This window comes from Chiloscyllium plagiosum, chromosome 12 (genome assembly GCF_004010195.1).
Source record: "Chiloscyllium plagiosum isolate BGI_BamShark_2017 chromosome 12, ASM401019v2, whole genome shotgun sequence".
In the NCBI taxonomy this organism is placed as follows: domain Eukaryota; kingdom Metazoa; phylum Chordata; class Chondrichthyes; order Orectolobiformes; family Hemiscylliidae; genus Chiloscyllium; species Chiloscyllium plagiosum.
This window is the reverse complement of record NC_057721.1, coordinates 22,317,897-22,339,077: the sequence shown is the minus strand read 5'-3', so window position 1 is coordinate 22,339,077 and position 21,181 is coordinate 22,317,897. Positions and strand designations below refer to the sequence as shown.

Genomic DNA, 21,181 nt, shown 5'->3' with positions numbered 1-21,181 from the left:
GAATGAACTGAATGAGGTCTGGATTCAAGTTAGCCTGCTTAATGTAGAAAACTGTATTTTTAGTGTCTTATCGGCAGCCACTTGGCCTTCTTTTTAAAGAGGGCGCGAGAGAAATTAAATGCTCACTGTATGGAGTGAGGACTTTAGTTTTTGCACTGACATTGCTTATATGTATGACTTTATACAACGTTATTTTTAAGATAAGGCACTCTTAAGAAATTGCTTGTATTATGAAAAAATATACATTTGAATCAAAAAGAAATTAGCTCTATCTTTGCGCTAATCAATGTACCATCAACAAATCTGTATGGTTAACTGCATCTGGAAACTGATGCTGTTCATTGTCTGAATTCTCTGACGTCCAGTGCTGTTGTTCAGTTGGTCAATTCATTTTCCAAACTTTTGCCTCCAAAATCTTGGTGCGTTCTTTTTTTTAAATGGCAACTGCTGCTAATCATTATGTGGGTTTTTTCACAAACAGTAATTTACTCGATGCAACAGTGCTAATTTTAACACACATCAGATAAAAAACTAGGGTAGTACGAATGAATCAAACATGTTATAGCTATAATATGTACATACATTACATTCATATCACATGCATTGTCTGGGTTAATATAAAGTTAATAGATTATGAATCAGTTGAATGTATTCAAAAGCATATCCTGCTTCAAGGGGTCGGGGTTAGGATGGAGTAAGCAATCATTATACACTTAGGCCAAAATGCTATGATACAATGAACTTAGCTTTTAAAAGTATACTGGCATACTGTGTCAGTTAAAAGGTATACTGATGAAAAGATATAATCACATATTCCCAACAAATTCACCTGACAGGGCAGCCATATTCAGTACCATTCAAGGAAATGGTTAAAATTCCATTGGATCCAAAATTGGAATTGCAATTATTAATTGAGACTGCATGAGAAAACCTCAAGCTGTATACATCAACAAAACCAGTGATACTGGATTGGTGGATTGGAAAATGGAGAATGAACCTATTTTACTTAGACTGAGGTGGGGGCTGGGGGAGGGAGGGGCAGCTGGTGGATTGAAAAGTTTCAAAAATTGTTTCAGTATTTGATTTTCAAATTGGTGTGAATGAAATAAGTATTGTAGTATGGTATAATTTATATTAAATTATTTTGGCAAGGACATCAAGCTAATGTTGTAAAATCTGAGCTCTCTTACCTTACACGTTAACCTGGTTTGAGTATAATTAGGAACCATTAGGACCTGCCTTGTAATCTGTCTTACTTGGCAGTCTATCATGACATGATCCACGGCCACAGGCTTTTTGCCAATCCCTTTGAGGTTGATGGTACGTTCAGTGCCATCTGTTTCATTCATCAGGACAAGTTTACCCTGTGAATAAGGAGAGAGTTTAGGAAAAATGTAAATGTTAAACATAGTAGAGGCTGTTTTACTGTCAAGCAGCCATTCTTTGTCAGTCATTTAAGGACCAGTCAGCAGATAAGTATTCTGGGAGATGTCGGTTACTTCTTTATCTAATTGGAAGTGCTTAGACAATATTTATAAAACTTTCATTCAGGGAATTCAGCAGTAGATTCATTACCATTTTATGCAATTAATACAAAGGGTATCAACACAATTTGTAATGAACAGTTGGTGTGCCGAGAATAATAAAATATAAAGACTTAATTATAGATTAGCTCTGACTTTTCCAATAGGACAATTTTGGCCCATATTTCCTAATTCAGCCAGAACCAACCAACACCTGCCTCATGACCATGTCCAACTGTTTCTTAAGTGATTCTGAGGGTTTTGCTGTCTCTTGCCTGTAAGGAGATTTATTCAGTGTGTTCATCAAACTGTGATGAAAAATCATTTCCTGGATTCAAGCCTTCAAAACACTTTTAATTTGTTTGAAATTTGACATTGTTGTCTGAAGGAATTCTTCTAAAAGAATAAATGTTGAAGGGGCATTAGCTCCACCCAATATGATGATGTAACACAGTCTTTATGTGGAGAATTGAACTGCTTTGCACAAGGTCACAATGGAAGCAGTGTGTCATCTCTGGCTCCTAATAGTTGCAATTATGTTAACTTATTCATGTATGCATGTTAATCATAACTATTATTATCTTGCAATAATTTACACCTTGATATGTAAGACTCGTGAATGGTTTATCCTCACCATTGATATTCAAAATGGCACAGACTCAGCCCAGAAAGAAGGATTAATAGAACATAGAACAGTACAGCATAATACAGGCCTTATGGTCCTCGATGTTGTGCCAACCTTTTATGTTATAATAAGATCAAACTAATGCACATACCCTTCATTTAACTATCATCATTGTGCTGATCCAAGAGTCACTTAAATGTTCCTAATGTATCTGACTCTACTACCATCGCTGGCAGTGCATTCCATGCACCCACCACTCTCTGTGTAAAAAAACGACCTTTGACATCTCCCCGAAACCTTCCTCCAATCACCTTAAAATTATGGCCCCTCGTGATAGCCATTTCTGCCCTGGGAAAAAGTTTCTGATTATTCACTTTTTATGCCTTTCATCATCTTGTACACCTCGCCTCTCACCCTTCTTCGCTCCAATGAGATAAGCCTTAGTTCCCTTCATAAAACATGCCCTCCAGGCCAGGCAGCATCCTGGTAAATCTCCTCTGCATCCTTCCTATAATGAAGTGACCAGAACTGAGCACAATATTCCAAGTGTGGTCTAATCAGGGCACTATAGAGCTGCAGTATAACTTCATGGCTCTTAAACTCAATTGCCCTGCTAACAAAAGCTAACTGCACAAAGGTTAGCCCATTTTTAAGACTTCGGTCAGCAAATGGTATCCAGGTGTTGTGCAGTGCAGTAGTATACTTTGATTTTCAGAAGGTTTTTGATAATGTCCCACATAACATTGGTTAATAAAATAAAAGCACAGAGGATAAGAGGTATTCTATTGGTATGGATGAAAGATTGACCAAGAGAGTAGGCATTGACAGGATGTGTGGGATACTGCTAGGATTAGCCCTGTACCCCAGCTATTCACAATATATATCAGTGAATTTGGATTTGAGGACCAAATGTAATATTGCCAAATTTGTCGATGATTCAAATCTCAGTGGAAACGCGTTGTGAGGAAGATACAAAGTGCCGTCAGGAGGATTTGGACAGATTTAGTGAATGAGCAAGAATATGGCTGATGGAATATAACATTGAAAAATGGGAGGTTGTTCATTTTCTGGAGGAAAAACAGATGTACAGAGTATTTCTAAAAGGTAAGAGTCTAGGAAGTGTAGATGTGCAATGGAATCAAGGTATCCCTGTCGAAAAGTCAATGAAGGCCAACATGCAGGTGCAGCAAGTTATTAGGAAGGCTAATGGAATGTTAGCCTTTAATGCAGGAGTAGTGAAGCCTTACTTAAATTGTGCAAGAGCTTATTTAGACTGCACCAGGAGTATTGTGCGCAGTTTTGGTCTCCTTGTCTGAGAAAGTATGTTTTTCCATGGAGGGAATACAATGACAGTTCACTAGGCTTGTTCCTGGATGGCAGGACAATCATGTGAAAGTGTTTCAGTAAATGGATGTGTACTCTCTCTCGAGCTTTGAATAATGAGAGGTGACCTCATTGAAACCAAGAAAATGCTTACATTACAGAAAGGGTGTGACAGGGTTGAAAGGCACAAAGAGACTAGATCAGATATTTAAATCATGTAAGTGAATATATATTTACAGAATTGCAAGATTATTTGCAGTGAAATGTCAACCTGGCTCTCCAAATGCCATTAGTAGATTTAATCCTTCCTTTCCCTCCAATTACATCTACATGCAGTCCTGATGTCTGCAGTTACGTTAGAGGTAGACTTCTCTGTAGTTGGCCTGAAAGACCTGGCTTGTCTAGGAGTGGGGAAACCCACACAGACTCATCTTCCTCAAGTCGGACTTCTGCAGGCTTTTGGATTGTAAGTAGGATGGAAGTGGCAGAGTCAGGGACCTTTACAGTGTCCAGAGCTGAAGCTTCAAGGGATGCTGTTGATGGCTCCCCCTCCCTCTGGTGGGGGGATTGGTGGAAGGGCCAGCTGAAGTGAGATCAAGGTCTCTTTTCCCCCTCTGACCTTGCCATTGACACTGAGCGCTCATGGTTATATTGATGGAGTGTGGATCTGTATACATATCTGGCAGAGAAAGAAATGCTGGACCTGAGTAATCACAGTAGAAGCTAATGTGCCCATGAAAGCAGCCAGCTACGCTTGCTGCATCCAGCTCAGAACTGGTAACATCAGTGGTCTCCTCTATCCTCTGATCCAGTTTCACCACTGTCTCTGACAAAGCTGCCTGCTGTTCCTGAGTCTCTGTGTAGTTTCATGAAATCATTCACAACCGAGACCATGGGATCATCCTCAGCCTGGGGCTGAGCAGGTGCCTAGTCTTCAGCAGCTCTCAGAATGTCAGCTGGCAGGGTGTATCTTCATCAACTGGCTGCAGAGACGTATCATGATGTGCTCACCAGACTGTGCTCCCACATCTAATCCAGACAGAGAACACACTGAGGTGAAAGTCTCTGAGCTGCTGGAGGGTGAAGGTAAAAGTCTTGCCACTGCATCCTCTTTCGGTTGAGAGGCTTCTTCCTGGTAATGAGAGATATTCTTGCCAAGACAGAAAGCGAGCGATTGAGTCGGATAGAGGTGGATGGGAGAGGCATTAGTGTTGATGCAAGGGCAGGAAAGATGTTGAGATGCCCCCAGCCAATGATTAGGAGGTACAGAGGGCAGTAAGGGTTCGTAGTATTCAGGAGGGTGAGATGGGTGAGAGGTATTGAATAGACATCCTGCATGCAATAGTGAAAGCTGCTGTTGCAGTCCATAAGCCTGGCTAAACGATGTCTGCAGTGTCAAAGTCAGTCGTGGTGACCCTGTAAGTGTGTGGCAGTAGAGAGAAAATGGTGGTATATAACCTTACAGAGCACAAAAAAAATTGAATTTCTTATCGTCACTGCTGGGCATTTCACTTGATTGTTGTCATGAGTTAACTGGGAAGAGTGCCTCACTGCTCCACGTGCCATCACAAAATGCATTAAATCCCAATGAGATCAACAAAATAACTAACTTGCCTGACAGGGCAAAAGCAATTCACACCAGGTTTTATTAATCTATGGATGTACCCTACTAGGTAACGAAACATCTGGAAATGAACCTTCCAGCTCAGCAAGCAAACCTACATCTAGAACCTCAACCTGAGCTACAAATCTTCTCAAACCTTGCGTTATCAGTCAATTCATTGTAACACACATACCTTTAAGAAATGACAGAAAACAAATGATTTCTGATCCTTTACTCTCGAATTTAACATAACTGTAAACCTTTACAACCAAAATACACAGACACTCATTCAAGATTAAGACACACAAAAGGCAAACAGTTTAGCATAGATATTATGGGTGGAAAAAATATAGATGGAAAGAAATTCCAAATATCTAAGGTCCAGATATCAAGAGTGAGTTAAATTGTCTGTCACAATTCCTTTTCGTTTTAGCAATAATGATAAGCTGTTTTCTGGTAAGTGATCATTATTTTTCACTTTGATCCGATGCACCCACGCCTATTCTTGTTAGAATTCTTTCTTTTAAGCTTTTTTGGTTTATTCATTTTTCCATGGTGAGGGGGAGAAAGGGATGTTTTCAGTTCACTGATTCTGGAGGTCTATGCCTGCTCTTCACTTTCAGATATGTAACAAAATGCAATTCGACTGGAGAGCTATCATCAGGCAGTTTTACCTTAACTCAGAACCCCTAGTGATACTCTGTCTCAAAGTAATAATTTCACTCCTTCAAAAAGCAACATATGTCTTCTATATATAAAACTATGCACCAATTAATTTTCCAAGTTGTGTGTTCCCTGGGTGTTTTAGCTATACAGTATAGTAGAACAACTTACTTACAGTATACAAAAGGGAAAAATTGTGGTCTCCTACATCCTGGCAATCACAATGACCCACGTCATCATTCAGCAAACAGGGGAGCTGACATGCCTTTTTGGACAATGTTTTTCATGAGAAGAATACAGGATTACAGTGTGAAGCCAGTGCCTCACTTGCAGTGCATTAAGTGGCTATGGGACTAGGGTCTAAATATGGCACAGGGAGTGTGAATGTTGCAAAGTCCTGACAGTGGTGAGCATTTGCGCAACTCCTGCAACACAATTCCAATTCTATGAGCCAGCCACCACAGAGATTGGTTGCATAATTTAGGATCTGGAAATCATTTTGATTGCATGAGAGAAGTTGGCATTGGCCATGATGAATTGCCTGATATGAGTCTCATTAACAAAAGGACTTTATCAAAAAATGGTAAATTTCAGCTGTTAAGTGTCTATTGGTGACCACTATTCAACAATCTCATTGATTAGAGACAAAACAGTTCACACCATTTAAGTTCTTTACTTAACCCCTTATTAAAAAGAAGCATTTATATGCATAGCCCTATTTCCAAGATGTTACAACCACTTAGGGCTGTCAATCAAACTGTGAAATGATAAACATCCTATTGTGGTAGCGATAGTTTATGAAATTAGTCATACAGTACAAATCCAATTATAATCTTTAGGTTTAGGTCAACAAAATGAAATAGCAAGAGTCAATCAGACTTTTTTAATTTAAAAACCAGAGATTCAAATATCTGATTGTTCCAAATAATTCATTTACTTGTTCCACACATTTGTCTCTACTTCTAACACCCACAAGTGGCACTTCAGCTCTTCCAGAGATATTCCTGGACCTATGCAAAACAGTATGTTACCCTCCAAAGGGATCTCTGCCTTTCTAAAGAGCTTCAATAAGTTTAGATCTCCTCTTGAAAAGTATAATGTCCATACAATGCACACCTAAGTCTGAAAAAGTTGCAGCTACTTCCTTGAACCATGGGCCCACCCGATTATCTGCCAACGAAAGTGTTGGGTGCTGGATTCAGGCTGGAGTTCTGGAAGCAGGGCTCCAACAGTATTGTTGTTAAGCCAGAGATCCTCTCCTTTCCTGTGAAAATTTAGGTATTAGAGCAATTTGGGAATATTTAATGAATGCCGCTTGGTAATACAAAATGGATAGTGTTTGACAGAGTTAATATACTTTGCTTTAACATTGTAACTTTTTAGACTCAAGCGTATACTGTAGATCAATAATCAGACAGTCCCAAACACTATGTTTAACTTATCAGATCCAGGGGTCTAGACAGAAACAAGCTGATCTATGCATATCATTATGATCTCAGGTTCAATCTTGAACATAGTTTTTCTGTTCAATAAACATCCTGCGTTCATTATCTGAAACAGAATGCCATTCTCATTGCTGTGGACAATGCAAAACCTCTGATTCCTGAAGAAGGGCTTATGCCGGAAATGTCGATTCTGCTGCTCTTTGGATGCTGCCTGATCTGCTGCGCTTTTCCAGGAACACATTTTTCAATGCAAAACTTTCTGCCAAGTTTGCTTATCAAGCATCAGTGACTACAAATTAAAAGTAACTAATTGACTGTGAATTACTTTGGAATCTAAGGATGTGTAAGAACTCATACATATTGTACTGACATTGCCATTGAAGCAGAAACAACAAATTTTAATCTGTATTGTAGCACCATTGTATCAATGATTCAGATGCTTTTTTTCTTGTGCAGAATCCAGAAACAAAGGACATAATCTTTTATTATTTAATTGGTAGGATGAGGAGTTTACTGGCTAATCCAAGATTTATGGCCCATCCTGAATTGCCCTTGAGAATGCAGTGGTGACCTGCCTTCCTTACAACTCAAGTAGCTTGCTAAGATATTTTCAGCAGGGTAGTTAAGAGTTAAGTATGATGCTGTGAAATAATGAACATTACAGTTAAAACTACAATTAGAACTAGGTCACTTAAGCGTGAATCTATTAAACTGAAAATTCTTCACCGGCATGTCTACTGGAATAAATCGGGGCGAGGGATGGAGGGGGTTGTAAATGGATTTACAACCATAAGACCCAGAGAAATAGGAACAGGAGTAGGCTATTCAGTCCATCCAGGCTGTTCTACCCTTCAAGGGGTTATGGCTGATCTGACATTCCTCACATCCACTTTCGTGCCCTTTACACATAACCTGTGAATCCCCCACTGATCGAGCATCTACCTATCTTAGCCTTAAACATACACAAGGACTCTGCTCCCACAGCTCTTGTTCCTTCTCATCTCAGTCTTAAATTGGTGCTCCTTTATTCTGAGTCTGTGCCTTCTGGTCCTACAGTCTGTCATGGGGGGGAAACATCCTGTCAGCATTTATACTGTCATGCCCTTTAAGAATCCAATATCTTTCAATGAGATCACCTCTCGTTCATCTAAATTTCAGTGAGTAGAGTCCCAACCTGATTAACCTTTACTCATAAAGCAATCCCTCCAGACTGGGGATCATCCTCATGAACTTTCTCTGAACTGACTCCAATGAAATAATAGCTTTCCTTAAATAAGGAGACCAAAACTGCTCACAGTACTCCAGATGTGGTCTCACCAGCACCTTGTTCAGTTGCAGTAAGACTTCCCTACTCATATACCCCAACCCCTTTTGAAATAAAGGCCAGCATTATTAGCCTTTTTGATTACTTGCTGCATCTGCTTGCTGGCCTTCTATGTTTACTGTGCAAGTGCCCCAAGTCCCTTGGTGTTGCAGCTTTCTGAAGTTTTTCTTCATTTAAATCATATTCTGTTCTCCTGTCCTCCCTTCCACCACCAGAAAATACATCTGGTGCAGCCAATGAAAAAGTGATTCTCCTATTATATATATATTTTTTCCCTATAAACACCTACAATACTGCCAAACAGCAGGAGTGTTTATTCCACCCCCAGCATCCATGTCATATGTGTGCAGGTGTAGGACACAGTGAAGAAATGAGTGCAAAAATCCTTATAGACATTCTACCACCAGGAAGATGAGAAATATCTAAGTGGCCAGTGACAAGCAGTGCCCTTCTCATCAAAGGACTCTCCTGGTTATATATTTTTTAATTTTTTTTTTCTTTTTTTTCAGGGTGTCTGGCACTGTTGTTTATTTTTTTTCTTCTCTTTTCGCTTTTGTCCTTTTTTTAAAAAATTACCCCCACACTACCGCCTAACTGCGGTAGTGCTTACTTTTTCCCCAGCACCCATGTTGTATGTGTGCAGGTGTGAGACACGGTGAGAGACACAAGGTGCACGAATCTTTATTCAGTTTCCACTAACAGGAAGAAAGGAAACACCCGAGTGGCCAGTGACAAGCAGTGCCCTTCTCATCAAAGGTCAGTGCTGTGTGATCAAGCCGCCTGTTTATTTTTTTTCTTCTCTATCAAAGGGCAATGCTGTGTGAATCCCCTGCTTTTTTTTCTTTTTCTTTTTTTCTTTTCTTTTCTTTTTTTTCTCCTTTTTTTTCCTTAAACCCCCACACTACCGCCTAACTGCGGTAGTGCTTATTTTTTCCCCAGCAACCATGTTGTGTGTGTGCAGGTGTGAGACACAGTGAAAAACACAAGGTGCACGAATCTTTATTCAGTTTCCACCACCAGGAAGAAAGGAAACACCCGAGTGGCCAGTGACAAGCAGTGCCCTTCTCATCAAAGGACTCTCCTGGTTATATTGGTCAGCCAAGGCTTTCCTAATTGGTCCAGGTTAACAACTCCAATCAAGAACCTCATAGTCAATAAGGTCCACCTGGTTCCAATCTCTAGACCCAGGAGTGCCCAGCGTCTGGTGGTGCCATGATGCCAACAGAAGTGTGTCAATAACCCTGTAGGATTTAAGTATAGTCCTCTACTTCTGCCTTGGTCCTTATCCTTCAAAACTACCTCTTTCCTCTGGAGTTGTTTTGTCTTCATTATGAGGGGTGACTTGTGTTCTCAACATAAGCTAGTGGGGGTGGGAGGGGAGAGTAACGCATAGTTAAGATCACGAATGGGACCTAACCACTAAAGGTCCCTCTGCAATTCCTGTTTTAATTTGCTGAGTAAGTAAAAGACTTGCCAGAATTTGCAGGATCTTTACTCAAATAAGATAGATTTGATTTTGTTGATGTTACCAAGGCCAGCATGTTCTTTTTCTGAATTCGAGCTTTATGTGATGAGACTTCCGCACCAAGCAAACCAGGAAGAGGTCTTACTGTTTTGGTGCTCCTCAGTCTCACAAGGAAATTTCCATTTCCTTGCTCCCTGGCTCCTACCTACCCCTTCCCCTTTCCTTCATCCATGAAGCCTCCTGCACCTACTCTCTTCATTTACATATCTCCGAGCCTGTCCCAGGAATAGGTTTCCTGCTACCCAGTATTGCTCTCATTCCCCCAATACAGCTGCTTCTTCCCATCCATCTTGAGCAGGAGACTTACAAAGACTGTTTGAGTTAAATCAGTAAAATAAAGTCTTTCATTTCTCATCCCACCAAGGCCAGGATGGTTTACAACTTGTTTTGACCAATGCCTCATGACTCCTGCTTCAAGTTCCAATCAGAGTTGGAAATGCATATGGTAATGCCCTTCAGCTTGGGAACTGCTCAGTGGGAATGGAGTCTGTGGTGCCAGGCCAGCAATTTGATTTAAATTACGGCAGACCATGGAACCTGTAAAATCTCATTCACTCTTCCTGGCATGTAACATGCCATCACCTCGGCCTGATTTTCCCATAACATGAAACTGATCACCATTATAATAATTAGGAGAATTATTGGAGTGGTGTCACAGTCTTCTCATTTTTTGTTTTGTCAAAAGCTGTAGTGCCAAAAATCACAAAAAGAGGCCTGAATATTGTAATAGTCAGGTTTTGTTTTCTTACTTTCCTTCTTGAATCAAATCAATTTATCTGCTTGCCAATATATGATTCCAGCTGTATGAGTGTAAAATAACTAGAAGATATGTCAAGTTTTTCTGTTAAACTTCATCTATATTATTAACTGTGTCCAATGTTACTTCTTCCCCAGTTGTCAATCAAAACCATTATTTCAGTTATATAAACCTTGAACACTATCAATGAAAGTTAAAATATTTTGCTGAATAGGTTACTTCTCATCACCTACAGTAGCCCCCACAGTGATTCCACGTGAGATTATTAATTCAAACACAGAACATTGAAGAAAAATATGAGGCACCAGATTTCTAATGAGCAATGACTTGTCAACAATAATTTTGTTTTACACAATCTATCAGGAATTCATCAATATAATACTGAAAAGCAGAAAGGTATCTTACCATAGTCACACACTCAAAATTTGGCTTGAACATTAATGGATACATCGATGTTTCACAAGCCCGGATGTACATCATCGATGGGCCAAAGAAGTCTTTCCCTTCCAGAACAGCTTTAAGTTTCCAGTCTTCCTGTGAGTCATTATGCTAAAAAATAAATTATACAGAATGTCTCTATTATAATTCACCTCAATTGCCATTTGTAAACCAAAATAGGAATTGCTGGAAAACTCAGCAGATCTGGCAGCATCTGTGGAGAGTGTTTGCTGCACAGTTCAGGAGGTGCAAAGACTTCTTCTAACTAGATGCACTACTCACATAATTTCTTTAATAACAGGCCATCTATTGTGCCTTTGTTGACAACAAAACGATTATCCCTGAAAATTTATTATTTTGAATTGATGGCAAGTAAGATGCTTTACAACTGTACCTTTACAATAAACAAAATATTATATAGCATTGAAAAACATAGTGTTAAGCATAAAATGTAGTTTGCTAACTCAGTGGTCGGACTTCAGAATTTCAAATATTGAAATAAAGCTAATTACAAAGTAAGACATTTCTGCAAAATGCTGGATGATGTTATTTGTTATTCGCCTTCCCTCCACCTGCCCTTAGTCAAATCTGGATTCGTGAAAAGCAACTTGAGGACCTATGTGCTGTAGTCTCCCTGCTGCTTTTCACTGAGTAGTTCATTGGGGGAAATATTAAAGCCAAATGATTACCTTTCCTGCCATTTACACTGTTGAAATAAAGAAGTCTCCTTTCAGCCCTGGCATCTAGTATTCACAGGAATGAATGAACAAGGAGCATGCCCTTGCACAGACTCACTGGCTGAAAGAGAGCTCCTACAATAAAGAGTCTTTAAGGAATGGACACTGTGCTAGCCACATCTTCTTTACTGTGGCAGGCTCACTGAGGCTTCTGCAGCAAACCTTTGTTGCCATGGCAGCACAACTGTTTGACAACAACTTGAGCAGTTTGCCATTAAATACAACACAAAAACAGAACAGACATGCCAGAGAATTCCTAGAGGCCTGGCACTCCAACCACAATGCCATAAACAAACACATGGATCTCCTTGCCATTTATCAACCCCTCAGAACACAAACAGGAAATGACATCACCACAAACCCCAAAAACCCCATCCAGGAGAAAGATATAAATAGAAAGCAGGAGACAACAGCTTCATTCACTTGGAGGTCGCCACTGATGATGTTACCTAGCCAGGTAATGAAATGTCTGGATATCAAACCTACAGCTCAGCGAGCAAACCTACACCCTAAACAAAAACAGAAGTTGCTGGAAAATCTCAGCAGGTTTGGCAGCATCTGTGAAGAGAAATCAAAGTTAACATTTCAGGTCTGGTGAACCTACCTCAGAATATTAAATAACTATTAAATACCTCGGGGCCAAAAACTCAGTTGAGTCAGGTTTACATTTCAGCACAACTGGAAATCCTGTCCAGCAAAGATATCACATGTCACAGAATTTGAGGGAAGGGGCAGAAAGCCTTGACCAGCAACTGAAGAATTTGCACAGCATAAATAAAGAAATCATTTCTATTAAAAACCAAAGCATGTAATGTAGTTGGACTAATTAATTTTAATCATTCAAAATGATTTTACTTAATCTAGTTGTCTACATTAAATATTTCTCTCTTTTAATATCAGCAAAATTATTTCACATGAAATTTTGACACTGTATAGAGCAGAAACATGAAAATCTAATGTGATCACAGAATTTTCATACTTAATTGCAAGAATATTATAGACGTAGAATTCTGATATTAACTTTTATGGAGCATAACTACACATTCTAGCCTACTTAAATGCAGAAATAAAATACTCATCATTGGCAAATTAATCCTTATCATTGAGTCAGTTCTGATCATTACAAGCTGGCACAAGAGATATGGACAGAAATCTAATGAAGATGCCATCACATTCTGCAGTACTCCTTCTGGTGTCTTTCAGTGGATCGCACTGAAGATGCCTTTGATGGTGAATTGTCGACATAAACCGTGTTGAGTGTTTTACCAAAGTTATCCCTCTTAGCCAAGGTCTCAGACCAAGTGGTACATCAGGCTGCAATAACCAAGACCCTGAATTTTCAGGTCCCACGCAGTCTGGGACAGGAGTGGAGCCACTGTGCTCAGGTCAAGGGCTGAGGAATAGATCAGGAGCAGTTTTCGATTTCTGTTCCAGGCCCTGATCCTATGTCCACATGATGATACAAACTGGACTTGGCTTCAAAAGAAACCTTGCAGCAATGGAATAGGAACAGCATCTCATCTGAGAAATCTGAGCCCAATATTATTGGACTCAATATTTTGCCACATCCTGATATTTCATTCATTTAGTTCTTTCCTAGGATCTGGACCACATTGGTTAGTGTTTATTGCTCATCCCTAATTACCCTGGAGGGGGTTGTGGTGAGCTGCTTTCTCAACTGCTAGAAACCAAGTGGTGCAGGGACACCTATCATGCTGTTAGGAAGGGAAGTCCAGAACTTTGACTCAGCATTGATGAGGAAACAGCAATATGCTTCCATGTCATGATGCTGTGTGACTTAAGGGGCAATTTGCAGCTGTGGTGTTTGCTTGTATGTCATACAGTCATAGAGATGTACAGCATGGAAACAGACCCTTCGGTCCAACTCGTTCATGCCGACCAGATATCCCAACCAATCTAGTCCCACCTGCCAGCATTCAGCCCATATCCCTCCAAACCCTTCCTCTTCATACATCCATTCAGATGCCTTTTAAATGTTGTAATTGTACTAGCGCCACCACTTCCTCTGGCCGCTCATTCCATACATGTACCACCCTCTGTGAAAAAGTTGCCTTTTAGGTCTCTTTTATATCTTTCCCCCACACCCTAAACCTACACCCACTAGTTCTGGACTCCCCAACCCAGGGAAAAGACTTTGTCGATTCATCCTATCCATGCCCCTCATGACTTTATGAACCTCTAAAAGCTCATCCCTCAGCCTCAGACACTCCAGGGAAAACAGTCCAATCCTATTCAATCTCTCCCTATAGCTCAAACCCTCCAACCCTGGCAATATCCTTGTAAATCTTTTCTGAAACCTTTCAAGTTTCACAACATCCTTCCGATAGGCGGAAGGCCAGAATTGCATGCAATGTTCCAAAAGTGGCCTAACCAATGTCCTGTACAACTGCAACCTGACCTCCCAACTCCTGTACTCAATACTCTGACCAGTAAAGGAAAGCATACAAAACACCTTCTTCACTATCCTATCTACCTGCGACTCTACTTTCAAGGAGCTATTAATCCACACTCCAAGGTCTCTTTGTTCAACAACACTGCCCAAGACATTACCATTAAGTGTATAAGTCCTGCAAAGATTTGGTTTCCCAAAATGCAGCACCTCATGTTTATCTAAATTAAACTCCACCTTTCTCTCCTCAGCCCACTGGCCTATCTGATCAAGATCCCGTTGTAATCTGAGGTACCCTCCTTTGCTATCCACTATACCTCCAATTTTGATGTCATTTGCAAATGTACTAACTATGCCTTATCCAAATCATTTATATCCTATGAAAAGTAGTGGTCCCAGCACCGTATGTGCTTTCTTGGAAGGTACTGTCAAAGGAGCATTGATGTTATTTCACTACATCTTGTAAATAGGTGCTCGCTACTGCCACTATGTGTCAGTGGTGAAAGAAATAAATGTTGCTAGTGATAGATAGGATGCCAATTGATAGGGCTGCTTTGTCCTGGGTGGTTTCAAATTTACTGAATGTTGTTGAAGCTACAACTAGGCAAGTGGAAAGTATTCTATCACACTCCCGACCATGTAGATTAGGGAGTTAGGAAGTGAGTTAGTCACTGCAGAATGCACAGATTCCATGATCTACACTCATAGTCACTGTACTTATATGGCTGGTCTTGATCAGTTTCTCTTCAATGATGACTCACGAAATATTGATGGGGACCATTCAGAAAAGTGGTCTAACCAATGTCCTGCAACTGCAACATTAGTCAAGGAGAAATATTTGGATTCACTCACGTGAGAGACTGGCACTTGCACATTGTGAATGTTGCTTGCCACTTATCAGTCAATATAGAACACAGAAAGTGCTGGAAATGCTCAGCAGGTCAGGTAGCAATCATGGAGAAGAAAATGAGCTATCATTTTAGACCAATGACCTTACCTCAGACAGCTCACTTATCTGAAGCATTAATTCTGCTTCTATCTCAACAGGTGATGTCTGACTTTTCAGTACTTTTTGTTTTTATTTCAGATTTCTACCATCTGAAGTATTTTGCTCCTGAGATTTCATATTGCATGGAACTTTTCAATACCTTTTCGTAGCTACAGTATTCAACATTGTAGGGTTTGCCATTTCAATTGTGTAGTCACTTCCTGGAAGAGATCACGGAGACTGGTCAGGCAGCAGCAATGTTGCCTGTACCTAGCCAGGCTGTTGTCACACAAGTAATCTTTAAGTTTGTTCCTGACAACTAATTTAATGACTTTATATGGAACAGAGGTCAAACTAATTGGTTATCACATTAAAAATATTTGCCAAAAAAGATAAAATTTGGAGAGCTATGGAGGAAGAACAGGTGACTGGGACTAATTGGATAGCTCACTTAAAGAGTTATTATACACAATAGGGTGAATATCCCCTTCTATATGATTCTGTGCATGTTTAAAAATACTATCTCAGCTGCATTAAATTTCTGAAATTTTTCTTTCATACTCTTTTATGGAATTTTCATTCCCTCATGATCACTTTGAAGTATCATTCAGAATGTGTGTGTATATGCAGTATTCAGTTTTGAACACTTTTACACATTTTAATTTTCTTACATACTCCATTGCTATTCTACTACTGAGAATTTCTTCTTGTGGATATAGGTTTGCTCACTGAGCTGGAAGGTTTATTTCCAGACGTTTCGTCACCCTACTAGGTAACATCTTCAGTGGGCTTCAGGCAAAGCACTGTACATGATTCCTGCTTTCTATTTATATGTTTGGATTTATTTGGGTTGATGTTGTCATTTCCTGTGGTGATGTCATTTCCTATTTTTTTCTCAGGGGGTGATCGATGGGGTCTAACTCGATGTGTTTGTTGATAGAGTCCTTCAGTTGGGACAACACATCCATCTTAGGACAAGCCAAACAGAGACACGCACGAGAATTCCAAGAAGCATGGTATTCCAACAGAAACTCTATCAACAAACACATCTAGTTAGATCTCATCTACCACCCCCTGAGAAAAAAAACAGGAAATGACATCACCATAGGAAATGCCAACATCAACCCAAAGAAACCCAAACATGTAAATAGAAAGCAGGAATTACATACAGTGCTTTGCCTGAGACCTACTGAAGATGTTTCCTAGCAAGGTAACGAAATGTCTGGAAATGAACCTTCCAGCTCAGCGAGCAAACCTACATCCAGAACCTCAACCTGAGCTACAAATCTTATCAAAACTCATTAAGTTTCTTTTTGTTATATTTTACCTTTGCAGATGTTATTTTTCTGAATTTCTCAATATCTCCTCTTATTGCCTTTGAAACTCACTTTGTGATTTTCTATATTCATCCAATGAGTCCTCTCTCCTTTCCTGCAGTATGACTTACAATTTTTCTTCTCCTATTTCACTTCTTAATTTGCTTCTTAATCCATTTTGGATCATATTTTTAGAGTCTAAGGTAGGTGCTTCTGCATGTTGAACATAACATTTTTTTTTTTAAAAATTCCATTTGTCTTCTATTATTTTGTTGGCAGACATCCTTATCAAAACAATTTGATTCCAGTTAGAGCTGTATAAAGAGCAGCAGTGCAGAACTACATTGCTTCTATGAGAGTGGGCAAGAGTACCACTGCAGTCTCAAAAAGCATCTGCAGTCCTCACTTTCTCCTAGTCTTAAAAGGGGTGTCTGCACTACCTTGATATGTCTGCAGCATTTCTCCAGTAGCCTCTATAATAGTCTGGGTTGCCTTATACTCTTTTCTTGGAGATGGCCACACCTTCTTTGGAATGGATCAGCTTGATTACTTGCCACTCAAAGGACACATGCAAAGGGCAATAAATCATAATTGATCACTGAAGCTTTCACTTCAGTTTAGCACCTTCCAATTTTGCTACCACGGCCTACTAACAATTTCCAAACAAAAAACTACACTTCAATCAACACTCATTCTCAAACATGGCATCACATTGGATCCCAATACCAATAATAAACAACTGATTGAAAATTACTCATGCAAGGGTATTTTCTCCTGTGTGACCATCATAAACAAAGTGAAACTGGAGCATAAGAGCTTATTATTTTAACACAATCAAATAAATGGAAGACAAATTCTTCTTAATTGACTCTGTACTTTACCTGAATGTCTAAATATGTTTTCCCTTAATCTAAACACACATTGAAGACCAGCATCACAAGAGATGGTTATCTTCTCCTGTACATCAAAAAGGTTATTGTTTTGCTCGGATTCTTCTTTCATTGAAGTGGGTCCCACAATAAAGCTCGTGCCAAGACAGCTTGCTGAGGCATTTTGAGACTGCAGCCACAGGTCAATCTGTGCCTTTTCTCACCATTCCAATGGACTTAAAATCTGTGTCCCACTCATTACATGGCTGGCTGGGCTGACCATTATAACAACCAGCAGGCTGGTTCACAGCCACCAGGGTCTGAACTGCAAGGTTCTATCCAATTTGTCCTTGGGTCGAACAATCTGTAAATTGTTTTTTAGTTTTTGTGCAGGCGAAGAATTGTTGCACGTAAGTGGAATGCTCCTCTCATATTTCAGTTGAATCCCCAAGAGCTCTAGGTCCCACAATCATGAACAGCCTACTCCTGGTCCTTTGGTGGGAAACAGTGCTATTCTCATCCATTCACTATTTATCTGATGTTCCTGCATTTATTATTACCATCATCACCCTCTCTGCCTTTATCATCCTTATGCTCAATGAAACATTGTTCTGTTTTTCCTCACCATCAGCTTGATCTTCTTCTTCTTCAGCCCTTGCATGGCTTGAGGCTATTTGGGGTATTTATACATAAGGGCAAGCATTTTAACTCTAAGGCATTGCCACACTGATTGGTGTAAAGGATTTTCTGCAGGTTGAATTCAGCTGGATTAATTCAAGTTTATAGAGAATGCAAGGTCATAAGTCAGCTAGGTGAGCCTTGGAATAGTCAAGTGTAGAGGTAACAAGAGTTCAGAGTCAGGGAAATTCAATTTTACAAAGGTGGAAGCAGGAATTCTTGACAATACAGTGACTATGAGGTCAGAAGCTCAAGGACTTTTAGGACTATGAGGGTTTGCATAATGCCTCAGCCACAGGCAGTAAGTGACACTTTTCGACTCTGATCTCCAGCATCTGCAGTCTTCACTTTCTCACAGACAGTAAGAGACAAGTTATGTCTAGGGAATGAAGGTTGAGTCAGCAACTCAGATGACTGTAATGGCTTTTATCTTACCAACATTTATGTGGAAGTAACTTTTCCTAATTCAGTGCTGGATGTCAAACAAGTAACAGGGCAAATCGGAAGTAGTGGAAAGGATAAAAAAAACTAGTCGTGACCTAGAATTGCAGGTGTTGAATGTACTTGTGGAATCTAACATCAAGGGGTAGGGTGCTAACAAAAAATATTTAGGCTAAATCCTTGAGAGACTCCAGCAATAACAGTGAGGAAGCTGAGAGAAACACCAATGCAAGAAATTATCTCGCCATGACGGGAAAGGAAAGGCAGGAACAAGGTAAACATGGTTTCTCAAATGTTGCACACCAAACTTCAAACACCCTGAGCATAATGATCTAATTTGGTGTAAGTTCCTACTGGATATAAAAATAAGCAGCTCACATAAATCTGACCGTAAATTGGTCTGTAACATGGATATAATGTTGTATTTCAGTTCTTTGGAAACAAGTTTTGTTTAGTAGTTATTAATCTTGTTTAATTGCTATTGATTCCTGTTAATGTTTCTGTTTCAGACACCTTACAACAGAATGCATAATTAACCAATTAACTAACTTTGGTAATCGCTCTTCCTGGTCTATGAATGCCATAAATAGGAATTCTTATTTGTCTGTTTCATGCAATGTTCTCCAGTATATTAGGCACAATCCACACATGTGCCAATGTTTTGATTGTTATGTATACTTTCCTTCTTGCTTACAGCTTATTGATTGTCAGCAAAATCATACCTAACATGAAGAAAATGCTTGATTTCAGCACTGTAGGAAACAACAGCAACACTGTATGTATGCGTTCTAAGTAATTATACTCTTTGACTGCATCTCTCTGTATTGTGTCAATTGTTTTCTGTTAAAAGTACTGCATTTAGCTAAGGTATTGCCTTTGAATAGTCAGTGGTATCTATTGTTTTGGAGAACTGTATATTAATAGAAAATCAGCTTTCAAACGTCTCAGCATTTTCTTAGCCTGCTTACTAAAGCAGGTTCTTCTATTCAGTGAATGGATTTCTTAACCTGTACAAAAGAGTTCTTAGACTTCAAAGATGATGAATGAATCTGGTAGAAATATGCCAGAAACTATTTTGTGTAAGTACGGACTGGAACACTGGAATTACTTAGCAGACTCATACAAACGGACTGCAAAAACTGAAAAGATTATTGTTGTGCTATGTCAGTTCAGGAAATACACACTTAAAATGTACAAGCCTAATAATTTAAAAATATAGTCCAGTAATTACAATATAATGACATTGTTGCATAAAATATTTAATGGTAATTGCAATTTTTGTCTGGTTAAACACGAGAGTCTTCCAATATGGTTTGCTAATTTCCACTATGCTCAATTTAAACTATTACTTGATTAGGTAATCATCAACTAAAATAGCAAACTGATGTGACAGAAATTGAAAGTTTGAATTTAATTGCTGTTGGAGACTGACATAAAATTTTCTAAAGAGAGGAAATAAAACATTTGAACGATGCTGAATTTTGTTAAATGAAGCTTACATTTACAATACTTACCAGTGGAATATTTTTGATGACAGATTGGTGGGTGGAAACTATGACTTCCAATTCAGTCTCCAAATTGTCCTCAGGATTTACCACACAGACAATGTTGTATAAACGAATGTCACATGGGGATCTGAGAAAAATCTGACAAGGGTATCGACCTGGTCCTTTTGCAAAAAATTTCATTGGCAGGATAGCTGAATCTTCCTTATCTAGATTTACCAAAAGAAGTGACATTATTAATTTTCCATTTTCTAAGACTACTTAGAATTCAAAAAGTAGAATTGCAGTAACTTTCACAATTTATATTTTATCACAAATATTATCTTATTTTACACTTTCAAAGGTTTTCTTCCTGCATTCCATTAAATTCAGTTAATTTGTTAAATTAGCTGCTTGAGAAGAAATGGAAACATGAAATGAATAGCAAAAGACTGGTAGGTTTTAACAGATAGAAAAAGGGGAGAAGTTTGGTGTTGAGACAGCTGATGGGACCAATGGTGGAGTGATTAAAATTGCAGATTTGCAAGATGCCAGAGCTGGAAGAGCTCAGGGATTTAAGAGGGTTGTAGGAGGATGAGATGGTGATGGCAATATGGAGGGGCAAGACCCCTAATGCCACCTCCTGCTCTTTTGAAGCAGTAAGTTCCAAAGTCACACAACCCTCTCAGAGAAAATGGTTCTCTTTATCTGTCTTAAAGCTGCAACCCCTAATTTTAAAACAGAGGCCCTAGTTATTGGCTCATCTATAAGAGGTATCATCCTTTCTACCTTGTCAAGATCAGCATCTTTCACAGTTCAATCAAGCGAGGCCTCGCTCTTTTAAACTACAGTGGAAACAAGCCCAGCCTGTTCAATCTCATAAGATAACACAATCATGCCAAGCGTCAATCTAGAAAACCTCCTCTGAACCTCTTTCCATGCATTTATATTTTTCCTTAAATAACGAGAACAAAACTGCACATGGTGTGATCTCACCGATGCTCTGTATAATTGAAACATAACAGTCTTCCT

At 39.3% G+C, this 21,181-nt stretch overlaps 1 protein-coding gene across 1 annotated transcript in view; it reads right to left on the bottom strand.

Moving 5' to 3' along the window:
- LOC122555067 (cilia- and flagella-associated protein 47-like) overlaps positions 1–21,181 on the bottom strand; it is a 451,312-nt gene that overhangs the window by 154,646 nt on the left and 275,485 nt on the right. The window contains exons 47-49 of the mRNA XM_043700727.1: positions 20,180–20,379; positions 11,194–11,337; positions 1,191–1,364 (exon numbers count right to left, since the gene is read on the bottom strand). Coding sequence (XP_043556662.1) covers positions 1,191–1,364; positions 11,194–11,337; positions 20,180–20,379 — 518 coding nt within the window. The remainder of the gene's footprint in view (positions 1–1,190; positions 1,365–11,193; positions 11,338–20,179; positions 20,380–21,181) is intronic.